General features: G+C 41.7%; 1 protein-coding gene across 5 annotated transcripts; it reads right to left on the reverse strand.

Annotated features, from left to right (window-relative positions):
- Nucleotides 1-7714: 7714 nt before the first annotated feature.
- On the reverse strand, nt 7715-16619 carry LOC122028813. Of its 5 annotated transcripts, XM_042587729.1 has the most exons (7): nt 16278-16619; nt 16011-16195; nt 9416-10692; nt 9201-9251; nt 9034-9132; nt 8452-8616; nt 7715-8150 (listed from the first exon to the last, which is right to left on the reverse strand). In XM_042587729.1, the coding sequence occupies exons 3-7, from the start codon at nt 10646-10648 to the stop codon at nt 8013-8015; spliced, it is 1686 nt and encodes a 561-aa protein (XP_042443663.1). In that variant the 5' UTR covers nt 10649-10692; nt 16011-16195; nt 16278-16619; the 3' UTR covers nt 7715-8012. The 5 variants fall into 5 exon arrangements, with proteins under 5 accessions (XP_042443663.1, XP_042443664.1, XP_042443666.1 ...); XM_042587730.1 differs by lacking the exon at nt 16278-16619 and having other exon boundaries at nt 16011-16240; XM_042587732.1 differs by lacking the exons at nt 16011-16195; nt 16278-16619 and adding an exon at nt 15662-15976.
- Between the last annotated feature and the right edge of the window lie 695 nt (nt 16620-17314).

Here is a 17314-nt window from a genome sequence, read left to right on the forward strand (position 1 = left end):
ATGGTCGAGCCGCGCGCGTAGGATTTGCAATATCTCCCGATTGGCGACTTCTGCCTACCCATTACTCTGAGGATATGCTACTGAGGTGAAGGCCTGCTAGATGCCATACCCCTCGCACCATTCCCTGAGTTCTTGACCAACGAACTATCTCCCGTTGTCCGACACGAGCCGGCAAGGGATGCCGAATCGACAAATGATGTGTTGCCAGATGAACTTCTTAACCATCTGTTCGGTTATCCTAGCCAGCGGATCGGCTTCAACCCACTTGGAGAAATAGTCGACCGCGACAAGTAGGAACTTCCATTGATTCGTCGCCATTGGGAAGGGTCCCACGATATCCATACCCCATTGGTCGAACGGGCAAGACACTGGAGACGCTTTCATTTCCTTGGTCGACCGATGCAAGAAGGTGTGATACTTCTAACAGGACAAGTAGGTGGCGACTGTCCGATCGGCGTCCTCCTGGAGGGTCGGCTAGAAGTATCCGGCTAGGAGGATCTTCCTTGCTAATGAGCCGTCGCCTGGGTGCCCGCCGCAGGATCCTTGATGCATCTCTCGTAGTATGTACTCGGCATCTTCCGATTCGACACACTTAAGAAGAGGTCTGGAGAAGGATTTTTTGTAGAGTTGGTCCCCAATCAGAGTGACCGACCAGCTCTTTTCCTCAGTAAGTTGGCCTCTTCCCGATCGAAGGGTGTATCTCTTGACTGCAGAAACTCTATTAGCGCTGCTCTCCAGTCGCTTGGGAAGGTGAGCCCCTCCATCAGATCAATGTGGGCCACCAGGGACACTTGCTCGATCGGCTATGATATGACAGTCGGAGATAGAGAGCTGGTCAGCTTGGCCAGCTCGTCCGCGGCCTGATTTCCCGCTCGAGGGATCTTCTGTATGACGACCTCCCAGAAGTTGGCCTTCAGCTTTTCAAAAGCCTCAGCATAGAGCTTGAGCCTTGTGTTACTTATCTCGAATGACCCGACCAGCTGTTGAGTGGCTAGTTGTGAATCTGAATGAATTAGGACTTTAAGGGCTCTGACGTGCCGAGCGCCCTGTAGCCCAGCTATAAGCGCTTCATACTCGGCTTCGTTGTTGGTAGCCCAATAATTCAGCCGAACGGGCAGTTGCATCCGTTCATCCTGAGGGGAGATGAGCAGTATGCCGATCCCGCTCCCCTGCCGAGTGGACGACCCATCCGTATATATTTTCCAGATTGAGTTGGGCTCAGGATTTTGTACCTCCATGATGAAATCCGCCAAAGACTGTGCCTTGATGGTCGATGGGGGCTGATACTGGATGTCGAACTTGCTAAGCTCTGTTGTCCACTTGATCAGCTGTCGGGAAGCCTCAGGATTGAGGAGGACTCTCCCTAAAGGACTATTGGTCATCACAATGATAGTGTGCGCGAGGAAGTAAGGGCGGGGCCTCCGAGCAATGAGTACTAATCCGAAAGCAAGCTTCACGAGACTAGTGTAGCGGGACTCATCGTCTTTTAATATATGACTTAGGAAATACACTGATTGTTCTTCGCCATTCTGATGGACTAGTGATGAGCCGACAACATGCTCGGTCGAGGCCAGATAGATTCAGAGCAGATCACCTGCAGTTGCTTAGCCAGTGCAGGCAACGAGTTCAGATACGCCTTGAGTTCCTCGAATGCCCGGTCGCACTCCTCATCCCATTGAAATTTGGTGGCTCAGCGCAATATCTTGAAGAAGGGCAAGCTCCGGTCGGATGATTTGGAAATGAACCAAGACAATGCAGTTATCTGACCGGTGAGACGTTGGGCTTCCTTCAGGTTTCTGGTAGGTGACATATCCTATAGCGCCTTCACCTTGCTAGGATTTGTTTCGATTCCCCGCTCGGTAACGATGTAGCCCAGAAATCACCCGCTCTTCACGCGAACAGACACTTGTTCGGATTTAGCTTGATCTCGTACGTCCTCAGCGTCTGGCACGTCTCCGTGATGTCTGCACGTAGATCAGCAACTCGAAGGGACTTAATTAGTATATCGTCCACATATACCTCTATATTGCGGCCGATCTGCCACCGAAACACTTTGTTCATCAATCTTTGATATGTGGCCCCAACATTCTTCAGTCCAAATGGCATAACATTGTAGCAATACGTATCGTTGGCTGTGATGAAGTGGACCTTCTCTCGATCTTCCCGGATGAGCGGCACTTGATGGTATCCTTGATACGCGTCCAACATGCATATCAACTCATATCTGGCAGTGGAGTCCACCATCTGGTCGATCCGATGTAGGGGTAGAAGTCCTTTGGGCAAGCCTTATTGAGGTCCCGGAAGTCGATGCAGACCCTCCACTTATTCCCGGGCTTGGAGACCAGCACTACATTGGCAAGCCAGCTAGGGAACTGAACTTCACGTATGTGGCCGACCTCCAGGAGCTTTTCTATCTCTGCTCGGATGATTAATTTCTGCTCAACACTGAAGTCTTTCTTCCTTTGCTTTACCGGCCGAGCGTCCGATCGGACGTGCAACTCGTGCTAGGCGACGTTCGGGGAGATGCAGGGCAGTTCATGCGTCGACCATACGAACACTTCGTGATTCTGCTGGAGACATGCGATCAACTCAGCTTTTTGCTCGACCTCCAGATCAGCGGAAATGAAGGTAGTTGCTTCCGCTCGGCTCGGGTGGATTTGTACTTCTTCCTTCTCATAAACCAAAGTAGGGGGTTTTTCAGTTATGCCATTTACCTCCAACCGGGGTGCTTTCCGTGCGAACTTCACCTCCGTCTTGACCATCTCGATATAGCAACGCCGAGCGGCCAACTGATCACCCTTTACCTCTCCTACCTGATCATCCACCAGGAACTTGATCTTCTGGCAGAAGGTTGAGACGATCGCTCGGAATTCATTGAGGGTCGGTCGGCCCAAAATGACATTGTAGGCTGAGGAGGCGTCTACCACGATGAATTTCGTGGCTCTCGTCCTTCGGAGCGGCTCCTCTCCAAGTGATATGGTCAGCTTGATTTGACCGATCGGCTGGACCTCATTGCAGGTTAACTCATACAGCGGGGTTGTCATCGGCAGCAACTCACCTCGATCAATTTGAAGTTGATCAAACGCCTTCTTGAAGATGATATTGACCGAGCTGCCTGTGTCAATGAATACACGGTGAATGGTATAGTTTGTAATTACCGCTCGAATAATGAGGGTGTTAATTGTCATCGTGCGACACTTCAACTCCTTCGAGATCCCTCGGGCCGAAGCTGATCTCGGGCCCGCTCGCATTCTCCCTGCTGCAGCCAACGACGTAGATCTCCAGCTGCCGAGCGTATGATTTTCGTGCTCGATTGGAGTCTCCGCTGGTCGGTCCGCCAGCTATAATGTTGATCTCGTCTTGCGTCATGTTGCTCCTGTTCTCGTCCTCCCGAGTGGACGGTTTGCTTCGCTCGCATGCGGCTTGGTTGGGGTCAGTGCTTCTTTGATGGGGCTGCTGCGATGATCTCCTTACTTCCTCTCACCATTCGGCACCGTGGTGCCCGTGTCGTTGGTCAGGAGAGGGAGGCCGGCGGTGATAACTTCTGGGCACCGGTTGGTCGACTGAGTTGAATCCGCGACAGTCGCAAGTATTGTGGGTTGCTGACTGATGGAAGAAACAGAACATGGGGGTTCATACCTTCCCTTTTGGTTTCAGATGCCTGGAGGCCATGTGCTGAACTACATGAGGCCTTGCTTCCTGGTGTAGCCGTGTCCCTTCGGCTCAGGGTCCTCGTGGTGGTTGATCAGTGACCTCTGTTCGATCGGCGCTGATGGTTCAGATGGCATTTCCTTCCTCCTCGCCGCCTGGGCCTCTTTCACATTTATGTATTCACTTACCTTCTTCAGCATGTGGTTGTAGTCCCGAGGTGGCTTTCGGATGAGAGACCGGAAGAAATCTTCGTCCACGAGCCCTTGGGCGAACGCATTCATCATGGTCTTGGACGAGACCGATGGGATGTCCATGTCCACCTGATTGAAGCGTTGGATGTATGCTCGGAGGGACTCTCTGGGACCTTACTTCATGGAGAACAAGCTGACGCTCATCTTCTGGTATCGTCTGCTACTTACGAAGTGGTGTAAGAAGGTCGTTCAGAAGTCCTTGAAGCTTCAGATGGACCCGTCCGACAGCCTTCTGAACCATCGTTATGCCGAGCCGGAGAGCGTGGTGAGGAAGACTCGGCACTTGACTCTCTCTGTATACTGATGAAGAGTAGCAGTGTTATTGAACTTACCAAGATGGTCGTCCGGGTCGGTCGACCCGTTATATTCTCTGATCGTCAAGGGAGCGTAGTGCCTTGGCAACGGATCTTATAGGATTACCTCGGAGAACTGGCGGTTGATCCATTCGGGCAACGAATCAGCTCGGGGGGGCCTTGCCTTTCCTTGCATCCCGCACGGGTGCTTCATCTGAAGAAGAGTCCCTTCCTTGATTGGCTTGAGCAATCTCGGAGGGCGTTTGAAACAAGGCTCGGTGGAATGGAATAGGCGTAGGTGGAGCCTCCTCGTGAGTGCCGGTCGACCCTTTATTCTACCCCAGATGGATAATTGCTCCGGTTGGTCTTCATGGGCCGCTCGGCCTCTCGAGGTCGATGCTGCTTGTTGAGCCAGCCGATCGGCTAGCGCTCTTTGCTGCTGCTGCTCGACTAATTTGTTGCTCGCGATTGTACAAGTATGGCGAGCTCCTCTTGAGTGAGCCTCACCATGTGAAGTCATCCAGCTTCTTCCATCCTCTTGGCTCGAATGCAAGTGCGTTCCTACAAACGGTGTCAAATTTGATCCTGCCCAAGAGTCGAGGTGACGGACGCTAGGGATGTAACGCTCCTATTAACCGTGCGTGGACCTCCGATGAGACTAGCATGCAACCACAAAAGCGTCAGTATCGAGCTAGGGAGTGGTTCCCTAGCGATGGTCCTCTGACACTCAAGTCAGACCTCCGGCGAAAGCAGCAAGCAAGCAAAGAAATGAAAGTAGCAGCATAACTGTAGCTACAGTAGAATGAGCATACCTTCATCGAAGCTCAGGGTTCTTTATATAGGGATCCTAGGGGTGCGCATGCATGCTCTTCGAGGTGTGCACACATCTCAAAGCTTTCCCTCGTGTCAGAAAAGTATACCTGACACCATACCATAGCAGCCCGAGCATATCCTGACAAGACAGTGGAAGCTTCCGTCATACGATTCTCTACCTGATCTTTGCCTGATCATGCCGCCGACCATGCTGCCTGTTGATGGCATGGGTCTCAAGGAGGATATCAGCCGATCTTGCTTTTGTTTGCTAGTGGGCCGAGCAGATGACCGCTCGGCTATTTCCGCTGTCTGGGTCGAGCGGGGTGGTAGCTCGACTACTTCCACTGTCTGGGTTTGCTGGGTCAGGTTTGCGCTTCGCTGACCGTGATCTGATCTGTGGTCGATCTGGATGTCAGCTTGGCACATGTCCAACTGCTCGACACATGACTTGCCGGTCGGCACCTGCTTTGGTGATAGTCTTTAAGCGTCGGAAGCTCGGTGCGAGGTCGAGCTGTAATAACGTCGGATCGACCCTTCTTTAGTCCGACCGGCTGATGGGGTCGCCCGGTCAGACGCTAGCCTGGGGGCATTGACCTCCTTGACTTTGACCTTCCACGTGGCGGTGACCTCCTGCGGGGCGGGACCCTATCTTACCACCGGATCAACGAATATATCTTATCTAATAAGATAATCCTAAAAGTTTATTTTAATATGACTAAAATAAAGTTGGTCTAAGTTTTAAGTCTGAACTTAGTTTTAGATTTTAATCTTGTTATATTAATGATGGCCTTTATTTAAACGATGAATTATTAGAAATATAATCAAAATTCTAAATTAATCTAATTGAATTTTATTGGATTATTAGGTTAATCTAATTAAATCTTAAACTGATTATATTAATGATTAACCTAATATTTATTTAGGTTTTTCAAATAAATATTTGACCATGTTATTAGATAAATCTTATTAGGTAAGACTTGATCACGTTTTACAAAATCCTATTGGATAAGATTTGGTGATGAGAAATGCATCTTAGATAAGATAACCTTACAAGTTAAGAGTTATATATATATATATATATAAAAGCATGATATATCGTCCAATTGTGCTATGAGATGGATGATGATAGTACTTGTGTGAATATCGTTTGAGACATGAACGTACTGATCATACTGAGATCGATCAGACTCTCCAGATACATAAAATAGTTTTACGCATCAAGAGGTAATATTATTTTCAAACCAATGACGTAATATGAATTTGTATGGATCTTTGATGGATTTCTTTTCCGTAATATTTTATTTAATTTGAAATATTTAATTTTAATATTTTATTTTGCTATGGAACCCAACAGTATAGTTCAAATTCGTCCACTAACATCTCAAGACTTTCCTTACACTAAACTAATTTTCATGTCATTCAACAAGAAATATTCTATTCAATATCCATTTTTTCAAAACGCGAAGTTAGTGCCATAAAAAAAAGTGGCCTCACAATATTATAACCCTCTTGCAAAGCAAGTACTCCTTCAGTGATTAGTCATTCAAAAGTGGCCAAGCCCTAATATCATTTGTCGAATCAAGAGTTTCTAAAGGAGGTGAATAGTTAATCATTTTAATTTTGTACTTATTCTACAATCAAAATTAATATAGTGGATACATGAAAATGAACAAAATAAAATTAAGCGATCGACACACACCAACAAAGTTGTTTAATGTGGTTGAACAACCTAGCTCCTACTCCACAACTTATAATCCATTAATAGATCATCATTTGAAACAAGTCCTTAAAGACTTTATAAATATCCATCATTGATAATCATAAAAAAAAAAAATTTGATGAAGACTTTGAGAGCATATCTTAATAGATCATAGTTTTCTATTTTTTTACTTGACGAAAAGTCCTTTCAAAAGCATCAAGAACTTTGGAATAAATTCATAGGGCAAGGATCTTGGGATAAATTCATAGGGCTTTATGCGCGTACATAGATTCTAGAAGTGCAAAATGAAATTTACTTTTTAATAAAATTTAAAATTTCACGATGAGAATGAAAATTTGAGTCAAATGCATCGAAGTTTGGAAAGCCATTATTGCCTTTGCATTGGCTTCACTCTTCATCTTCATTTTAGGAAAGCCATTATTGCCTTTGCATTGGCTTCACTCTTCATCTTCATTTTAGGAATCCAATCACGGGGAGTATAGTCCAAATTCGTCCACTAACATCTCAAAACCTTTCGACTCTCCTTACAGGACTTACGTGTGTGTCGTGGGACTCCACATCTCCAGGACTAATCATACTTCCAAGTCTTCCACGACTAGAAACTCCTCACCTCCAAGACTTTATCACTTTATCTAGCATCTAATCTCCCTAAGCTGCTTAGACATCATACTTCCGAGAACCCTGACCTTGTTGGTTCCATGTGTCAACTATCTAACACTCAACTTACTTGGACTTTCTCATACTAAGCATCTAGTCCTCATCAACCTATTTGGCCTTCCACTAATCCTTACTTGGACTTCTATTATTACACTTGCAATACATGCCAATTTCTAAAAAATAAAAAACAGAGCAAATATATTGAAACATGTGGAATGAGGCTGTAGGACAGCATGTGCTCTATTGGTGCAAATAATTGTACCCACTGGTGTCTTTTCTCTGTTTAAATCCAACAAGCAAAAAATGAAGTCATCAACAAGGGCAAAAGCTTGCTGGAAGGGTTTTGCCAAACTTATTTTCATTTCAAACAGCAACAAAACTAATGCCAGTGGTATTCTATCATTGAACTTCATCATAAATTAGTGCAAACAAAGCAATCCAATTGGGCTTCAGCACAAAGTTGCAATCTTTATCCTAAACATGAATTCTTGAGAGCCAGTGGCTTGCTTCTAACTTGCAAAAGGATTTACAAGGGTTTCCATCAAACTGGAAGAGTGGGTTTCCACATTTTGAGCATCTTGTTGAGTTCCTACACTTGTTGGGTGACACAAGTTTTAAGCCTCGGTTTCAGTCCTGAGATGGCGAGGCAGATGACTTGCAGATGGGGCACCAGTTCTTCTGCCGGAGCCAATGCTGGATGCAAGCTACATGATACTGATGCTCGCACCACAATCTGCCTACCTCATCTCCAATTATGTATTCTTCCTGTGGGAAAAAGAATTACAACCAATGGTATTTACAACTATTGGGAGTCAGCTAGGTGAAAATTCTATCCTCCAAATTGAAGATAGATGCACATATTCGAGAGTACACACTCATTCCTGGACACAATAATTTACATTTTTTGTATTAACTTTACAAATATACAATTTTATACCTCATTTCACTCAAAATTTTAAAAGTAGCTGACAAACTGAAATGAACCATTAAATAAGTTTCAAAAATATTATCAGCTTACTAATTTATGTTTAAATTAATAAGGAGCATATAGCAAATAATGAAGTACCTGACATATGCTGCACTTGACGTCATCATTATCGCTACCATGAACACTTGTTCCAGGAACAAGGTAGGCATTTGGATATATGCTTTTCTTCAGACATTTTGACAATTGATCTTCATTAAGAGCTGTGCTGACATTACCCATTTTCTCCTCCAAGGCTAACAGTTCCTATTTTCCAGGCATAGTACATGTAATAGATGAGAGATGAAATTCACGAATTCATAGTCGAACAAGGGTTTGTTAGTTCCTATAAGGATCTTAAATGCATTTTCTATGAATGCAGGGTAAAGTGCATCATGGAGATGTATCTAAAATTTTCTGCAAGACGCTGTCTGGGGACAGATTCTATGAATCTTCTTCTATATTGGATGCCGTCAAATAGATACTTCCTATCAACCTTCACACAGAAGGTTATTTTTCATGGGAAATACAGAATTTAAATCTCAATTGCTAGTTAAATAGGATGACAAACAAATGAGAAGACTATCTCGATTTTTCAACAAGCATGACGATACAGCAAAAATTATTGGGTAAGCAAGGATCTGATATTGAATAGTTAAATGGGATCTTGAGACAAGTTGTTACCTCGTAGGACATATTATCAATATTCATTCTCATGTCTCTGTGTCGGTCATGGAACCTTATTGCTCCTAACAGTAAATTGGACTGGAGAACCAATAATTGCTGCAAGAATATAAGCCTTGTTCAGTTACTTATTTCATAATTGTGGCCTGAAAAACAGATATGGTTACCTCATAAGTTAAATCCCTCTCCTGTTCGATCTGCTCCAGTGCCAATAAAATCTGTGCACATAGTAGAGTAAACTTCAGATTTCTGAAACTTCCATTTTAAAGGATTAGAGACAATAAATTAGTAAAATAATATGGTTGAATCAAGATTCTCCATTCAGGTCAATTGAAAATCTTAATTCCTTCTATCATGTAGTGGTTAAGGTAAAGGAGGATACCTCTGCGACACCTTCCAAACTAAAGTGTCGGTAGCCCAGTTGATTGCCCAAAGAAACATGGGTGATATGTGTGCCACCTTCAGAATGGGAAGCTTCCCTACTTTGTGTGGCATGACTTCTTGAACTAGGTTGTCCAGACGCATTACTGAAACCATCTGGAAAATCTATAGAAAATGCTCCTGAATTTTCCTGTAATAGGTCTGATACAGAAGCTCTACTCTGCTGAACGTGGGTAGCAACAGACTCTCTTGGTATGTATGTGCAGCCACTCTCTTCTACACTTGCCTGAGAAGTTCTTCGAGTTCTTACTGAAAATGCACGATCACAAGTGGTAATTCGATTTCTGGTGCTTCTTGAAACTGGATCACTCATGATTCTGGGAACTGAAATACTTGGGACTGAAGTCTCTGTAGTTGAAATCCTCCTATTGGCAGCGGAACTTTCTCCCTTAGATGGTTTCTTCCCCATCACGTCAACCCTCCTAGAACTAGATGAAACAGAGGAAGGACAGTCTGAAGGAAAAACATCTGTTGCCGATGTGGAACTTAGACCTTTAAGACCACACCTTGGGACCCCAGTATTAAGGCAGTGTGAAAAAGATTTATCAGTTTGGGCGATTTTTCTAGATGCAAAAGTAGTGCGAGGGCCAAACGAACTTGTGGAAGCTTCCTGGTTACCTGATACTAGTCGCCTACTGATCTGCTTATGCACCTTTGAACTTGACATGATACTGCAGTTACTGGATGGCTCGTGGATGTCTGTAGATAAGCCTTTCAGAACTGCACATTGAAGACTCTTACTCACTTTTGGTTCAGACTCTGTGACTTCTTTTACTCCATTAGAATATAGATTGTCCACCAGGACCTCTTCATTGTTGTTATTGATATCATCAATTTTCTGTCGATGGCTACTTTCTGCAACAGTGATTTCCTGTAGATGTGTTTGGTTTGGTTGTTTCTGAAAGAATCTACGGGTACTAGAAACTAAGAATGGTTTGGATGAGCTCCCAGTTATTGCTTTGCCACTAATGGCGTGAAAAGAAGCTTTCACATGATTAGGCTTCTCAGGGATCTCACTGCAGGAACCTACACTCGAACAAACTCTACTGATGCAGCCAGCCCTACTACAGTTCTGGGATTTACTATCTTCTGGGTTGTTATCCCTGAAAACAATGCCAGCTCCTCTTCTGAATCCTTTGACTACTCTTTTTCCCACACTTTCATCCATCTCCATGCGGTTGGAATCAAACTGTGAACTTTAACACTCCAGGAAAGTTTCTGCATATCCAGTTTTACGACGTAAGAATTAGGACATAGCTATTATGATATAATGGAAGTTTAAAAGCAAGTAAAAAGAAAATGATAGCTATAAGCAATTGTCTCAGGAAATTCCTAGGCTGGAAATTCACCCAAAAGAGATTTAACAGCAACCACCAAGAGGATGAACCCACATCACGTATGCATGCATATATTCAACTGAGTAATCAACAACCAGAGCGATCAAGTTGTACAAATGAAATTGTGCACAGGACATGAAAAACAACACAAAGAAACCCTATATATTCATGCAGCATAAATTTTTGATATGCTACTTAACAAGGAATAGTGTTTATTCTAAATTTCCCATCTTACAATGATGTAGCCATCTTCTTTAACCAATAGTGGGTGATAAACACATACCCTTCTAATACAAACTTCTATGCCCATTATCTCATTAAGAATTCTTACCTAAGATCTTGTTAGTCCAAGTTTCCACTTTCCCTACTGGTTATGAATTGCATATCTATGACAACAAGGAGGAATGAAATGTTAGAATACTCAACATTTAAGAGTGATTTAGCAAATCACTCTAATTTCAAAAGATTGATTTGTTTCCCTTACCGAAAAAGCTTTATTTCGCTGATTTGTTTTCCTTTTAGTTGATTCCTTTTTTCCATGTTCCTTCATTTTTTTATTGCTTTTGGTAATTAGATTGTGGTTTGTGTGCCTAATTTTTAGGATCAATTATTTCTTCTTTTTTCTTTGTAGGCAAATTATTGGAATAAAAATGTGTATGAAGGTTCCTTTTAATCAATTCTAGCATACTCATTTGCTCAAAAATTCGTCTTCATCTCTCTTTTACCTTTTACATTTCTATTCTTTAAATATGAGTTCTAAGAGCAACTTGGATAAGGATATGACTTCATCTAGTACATCCAAACGAGTCAGTTTTTATGTAGTTGCATAAGCCTTGGGAGAAGGATCATCGCTCAAATCACAAGTCCCTTCAGTAATCCTAGTCCATCTTGTTGGCAATTTGAGGGAGGGGGAAACTTGGCTACATCACCGTGAGGTTCAGCGCCCAAGCACAAAAGACTGAATTAAATCAAATTGGGAGTTCAATAACTTTCTTATCATGGCATAGTTGATTAACTCAATGGAGCCACATATAAGTCATACCAATTTGTTCCTATTGGTGCAATCAGCCTTTAGGATTTTGATATTTGACAATGTACCTATGTCTGGTCAGATCTGACCAAGGATTAATCTCAGGACTTGATGTTTGGAAGTAAAAAAATCTAGTTAGGACCAAATGACTAGCAATGGAAGTCCTAACTGAAGGTTAGGTAAGGGAAAGTTCTAACGAGGTTATGCAGAAGAGAAGTGTACCGAGTGACTAGTCCTAACTAAGGTTAGGTAAAAGTAAGTTCAAGCAGTTCATTGACCAGATGCTTGGCAAAGGAAAGTCCTAACTGGAGGTTAGGTAGGTGAACAGTATACTAAGTAACTAGTACTAACTCAAGGTTAGAAAAGGAAGTCCTGGTCAAAGGGATTGGCCAGAAAGTCTTGGTAAATAGGGGACATCAGGCTGGAAGTCCTAGGGGTCGGAAGTTTAGATAGGTCGAGGATTGGAGATCTAGCGGAAAGTCCTAAGGGTCAAGGTCAACTAGAGTAAAAGTCTAAGTGGATCTGGAGCACTGAAGGCTTGGCAAGGTGAAATCCTAAGGTGTAGACCTTAGGTGGTAAAGTCTTGGAGGAATTTACCCTAAACTAAAGGTAAGCCTAGTAGGTCAGGTAGACTTATAGGATTAGGCTAAGTTGCTTGCTTATGTTTTGTATATTTATTTTGTAGGAACCTGAAGCTGAAAGCAAAACAGAGAGCAAACAAACGTAATCGGACACAGCTAGACTAAGTCCGAGGTGAACAGGACTTGACTCAGGTTGAACCATACCCAAACCGATTCGATCAACTGAACTAGCAGTTTGGTAGACCGATCCCAAGGATTGGTAGACTGATTGAGTTCGATTGACCGAGTTCGAGTTCGGACTCGGATCGGTGACTTGGCTTGGTTCAGTTGACCGAAAAATTGATCCGATCGACCAACTGGTTAGGTTGACTAGATTGCTAAGTTGTTAGAGATGTTGACATGACAGGTTGACATGGAAGCTGATGTGGAAAAAGATTAGATTCAACTTTATGATGTGGATGAGGATAAGGATAAGTCAGATGATATGGATAAAGATAAGGCTGGATCCAGATAAGAGTTAATCTAGATAAAGATCTAATCCCTATAAAAGGAGACGAAGGCTCTACGTTCAAGAACAACAATTCTCTACTCTTCGACTCTCCGACTCTACGCTCAAAAAAAGACAAGGCTCTGGTCATCCGACCGAGGAAGCACTAGGAGGAGTGTGATGCACTTAGGACTTCTGGATCGATTGACGACTAAGTTTGTTTGTATTCACAAGTTATACTTTAGTTCATTCTATTTGTTCTTGTGTTATTAATTTGAAAGTTGTTTCTCCACCTCCGAAAAAGTTCTGGAAAGAAGATCTAGTGGACGGGCGCCTTCCATACTTCGGCCTTGGACGTACTGATCTTGGGGTTGGGAACCAAGTAAATCCGCATGTCTCTTTTCGTTCTTTATTGTTTTTATTATATTCTGCAACGACTAACTCTGATAGATCGAAGGAATACTGAAACGAAAAGAAAGAAGACAAATCAATATTCACCTCCCCCCCTCCCCGGATCGCACAGAACAGATCCTACAATTTCTTCAAACTCCTAAAACAATCTGGGATCCAGTGAGGAAGAATTATTCAAATTTCGAAAATGACTCACAAATCTTCCAAATAAAAAATAAGCACAAGTATATAGCACCGAATATTATAATGCATTGCAGACACTTTGGCAGGAGCTGGAAATGCACTACGAGGTAGATTGACGTATTTAAAGGACAATATGCAGCTTAAAAGACAACTAGAAAAGGAACATTTATATGAGTTTCTAATTGGTCTCACTAGGCAAAAGACCCCTAATGGTGAACCCTTTGCAAAAGTGTGACGTAAAGCAAGTAGGCGCACATTAATCTCTAAGAACGAAATCTATGGGGCACTTCCACGAGATCTCTAAGAAAGACAAACTCATAAACAACATTGCATTTGTTCAAAAAATAGTGTCACCTATTAGAGATCAAAAATCCAATTTGCCTCTGAGGTGCTCTCATTGTAATAAATTTGATCATACCTAAGAAAGAGATTGGGACCACCATAGGAGAATATAGAGCCAATTCAAGGTTTTCCAATCAACTGTAGAGATTTGCTACTAGGGATAAGAGGACTTGGAGAAGTAAGAAACTAGTGGCTTGAAACAATGCAAAGGTAAATTTCAAGCACTTGCATATGAGATTGCGCGAGGATATGACTCAGGAGATTACGGGAAGAATTGAAGATCCCTAATGACTCTCCTAGAAGTGAAACATCATTTCATTAAGAAAAAAAATGATAAAAGGATTGTCCGCATGATATACGTTCCAACCAAGGAACAGATTGTTTACTACTACATCATTTGAAAATATGGTAAATAAGCTAGGAATAACAAACATTTCAATTCCATCATGAGGGGAGTGATTTAGCAAATCACTCATTTTTAGAAGGTTGATTTGTTAAAATCACTCTAATTTAAAATATCGATTTAATTTATTTTTGTCATTTGTTTTCCTCTCTAGCTAATTTTTTCATGGTTATTATTTGTTTTTCTTGTTCTTTTTGGTAATTGACAGATTGTGGCCTACATGCCTAATTTTTATGATCAATTATTTCTTTTTTTTTCTTTACAAGTAAAGTTGTATATATATGTGCCAAATTATTCTAATAAAAGTGTGTATTAAGATTTTTTTTTAATCAATTTTAGAAAATTACCACCATACACCATATCTTTTTCAGGTAAACAAGACAACTGAGGGTAACAAATTGAAGGTCACCCTATATTAAGCACCTAGCAAACATTCAAGTTGGTCATGAGATATAAGCATAGATTATTATAATGCATTTGAGGTCATTGTGTCAATCTATAAATCATTTTCTGATGGAAATCAGTTATCAAACATCTTATCCTTCCCCTTTCATTGTATGCAGAGCATAAACATTCATCCATCAAACATACAGAAATTTCATAACTTGCATTCACAGGTGCTAATGTCTATAGGATGTTAAGTTTGACTAATGAATCAATAAAACCAGAGCCATCATTGGTAGTAGAGAAACAACTGCAATTATTAGATCTACGGCAGGACACAATCAAGTTTATCACAACAGATAGCACTCTAGTATTTTATGGTCAAAACAAACTAATAAAACAACCGCCCCTATATCCAATTGTTTTTTTTATCAATATCTATCAAGAAGCACAACACTGAAATATCCATGGGGAAGTTATTTCAGAAACATTTCTAGAGATACAAACTTATTCTTTGTTCAACAATCAACAAGCATTATGTCATAATCAGCTGTTCAAAATTTAGCAGTGCAAGGAACCAACAAAATATGGATTAAAAAACTGATACGAAATGTGAATGCAATTTAGATGATCATGACAACATTAGCCAACAAGACTAAACAATCAAATGAGTAAGAGTAACTACTGGATTACATCAGTGGAGGAAGAATGAAGTTTATCTGACAAACATGAGAGGAAACAAGGTGGGGTTAAAACTCATCGGTCCCTAGAGTGGAAAAGAAGCATCCAATACCTCATACATCTCAGCGATCTATTTACTTAAAAAACAATTATGACAATTCAAAATAACCTCAGAAATTTTCAAACACAATCCATGGATAAAGAGAAAGGAAGATCAATGGTCAGTAACAATAGAAGTAGCAACAATGGAGAAGTTCTTATACCTCCCCCAACAAATCATCAAGTTCATTGAACTCAAATTAAAGATAGAAAACCAGAGAGCTAATCCTTATGCATGAGGAAGATTACTTGTTTTAGCTCATCTTGAACCAATTTAACTGCATCAACCAAGAAACAACCTATTTTGAAGCAAGTAGGGTAATCGTTGAGGAAAAGGCGATGAGCCCCTCGAACCTCCGCAAAGCAAGCTGCAAAGGTCCCGGGCGTCGATGAAATGCCGGAAATTTCGCACAAAAGGCTCCCTCGAAAGGAAAAAACATAACTTTCTTCACTATATCGTCGGCGGCGTACGCGAGACGCAAGATGAAAAACCACAAGCAATCACTTCGAAAAGGGAGATGGCTACAGTGAGAAGATTGACGAGAAACGAACTGAATTGTGGTGGAGGGCGAGATCCGAGGGCATTTAATTCCTCTACCTGGAGAAATCCCCCTCGTGGGATGGGGCAAACGAGGACGCGTCGATCGAAGAGGAGGAAACCACCGGATCGCCCGCCCACCGTTCGATCTTCGTCAAAAATCAAGTGGCCGGCAATTGACCTGCCGTCTGCGCGCCCGCGCTTTCGTGTCCGCGCACCGGACAAGCCGACGCCACCTGGACCTTCTGCTTGTATAATCAACGAAATAACGAAAACAAAAATCGATAAAAACAATTTAGAAGATGGAAATCTTCGCCCTCCCTTTACCCTTTTCCTCCTCGCTCACTATCTTCTCCTCCCTTCCGAAAAAGAAAGAACCAGAAAATGATCGGCGTGCGGCTCATCCCCTGCTCGGCCGCCAAAAGGACAGATTCTGCAGCCTTCGGCCGACTCGCATGCGATTCGCGACTCACTCCTTTTGTAAAGGACGAATTCTGCAACTCACTCCTTTTGTAAAGGATGAAAGTTTCAATCTTGTGGATTAAATTCTCTTAATCTGTAACAAGCCGGATTGAGCGGCAGACAAGCGGGGGCTAATTAGATTCGCCGCAAATTTACCAACATGACAGCATCCAATGAACTTGAAACGGCGTTTTTTTTTTGCGCTCTCTCTCTTCTTACAATTCGGCAGTGCTATTGGTTCAACAAGTCTACCAAAATTTAATCCAAAATTAGACTGAAAAAGGTTTAAAACAATTAGTCCAGATGTAAAAATTTATTTTTTTTAATTTTAAAAATAGATATTACTCAAAAATTAAAATAGTATAATTTTAAGGGGGTATACCTCGGTAGTAAAAACTCTAAACAAATAATAATATATACTAATCAATATTCTAATTTTTTTTTTACTGATGCTAGTAGGTACAATAATAACATCCAAACTTTTTCTTACTAGGTGGGATCGACTGTATGAATCCTTTTACGACTGATGTTAATAGGTAACTTTATAAAATTACCAAAGTATATAAGTAAGTTGGAAAATCACAAAATTACGTATACTAAACCGATTTTATCTCTATTATTATTTTCAATAAGTCAATATTTTTTATCATTCGAATCATTTTTTTAATCAATTGATTTCCATTAAAATTGATTGATTGATCAACCAATTTCAAAATCTAGAGATCTCGGAATTACATGATACTAATTTCTATGTGTTCATCTAGTTCTCCTGATTATATTTATACCCTCAAATATCAATTTGACCTAATACATTGAGAGCAATAATTTTTTGAATATGAAAATAGGTTCTAAAAACTAATTCATGTTCAAAAAATCATTGCTCGCAATATATTAGATCAAAT

The sequence above is a fragment of the Zingiber officinale genome, chromosome 10B, assembly GCF_018446385.1.
Source record: "Zingiber officinale cultivar Zhangliang chromosome 10B, Zo_v1.1, whole genome shotgun sequence".
Classification (NCBI taxonomy): domain Eukaryota; kingdom Viridiplantae; phylum Streptophyta; class Magnoliopsida; order Zingiberales; family Zingiberaceae; genus Zingiber; species Zingiber officinale.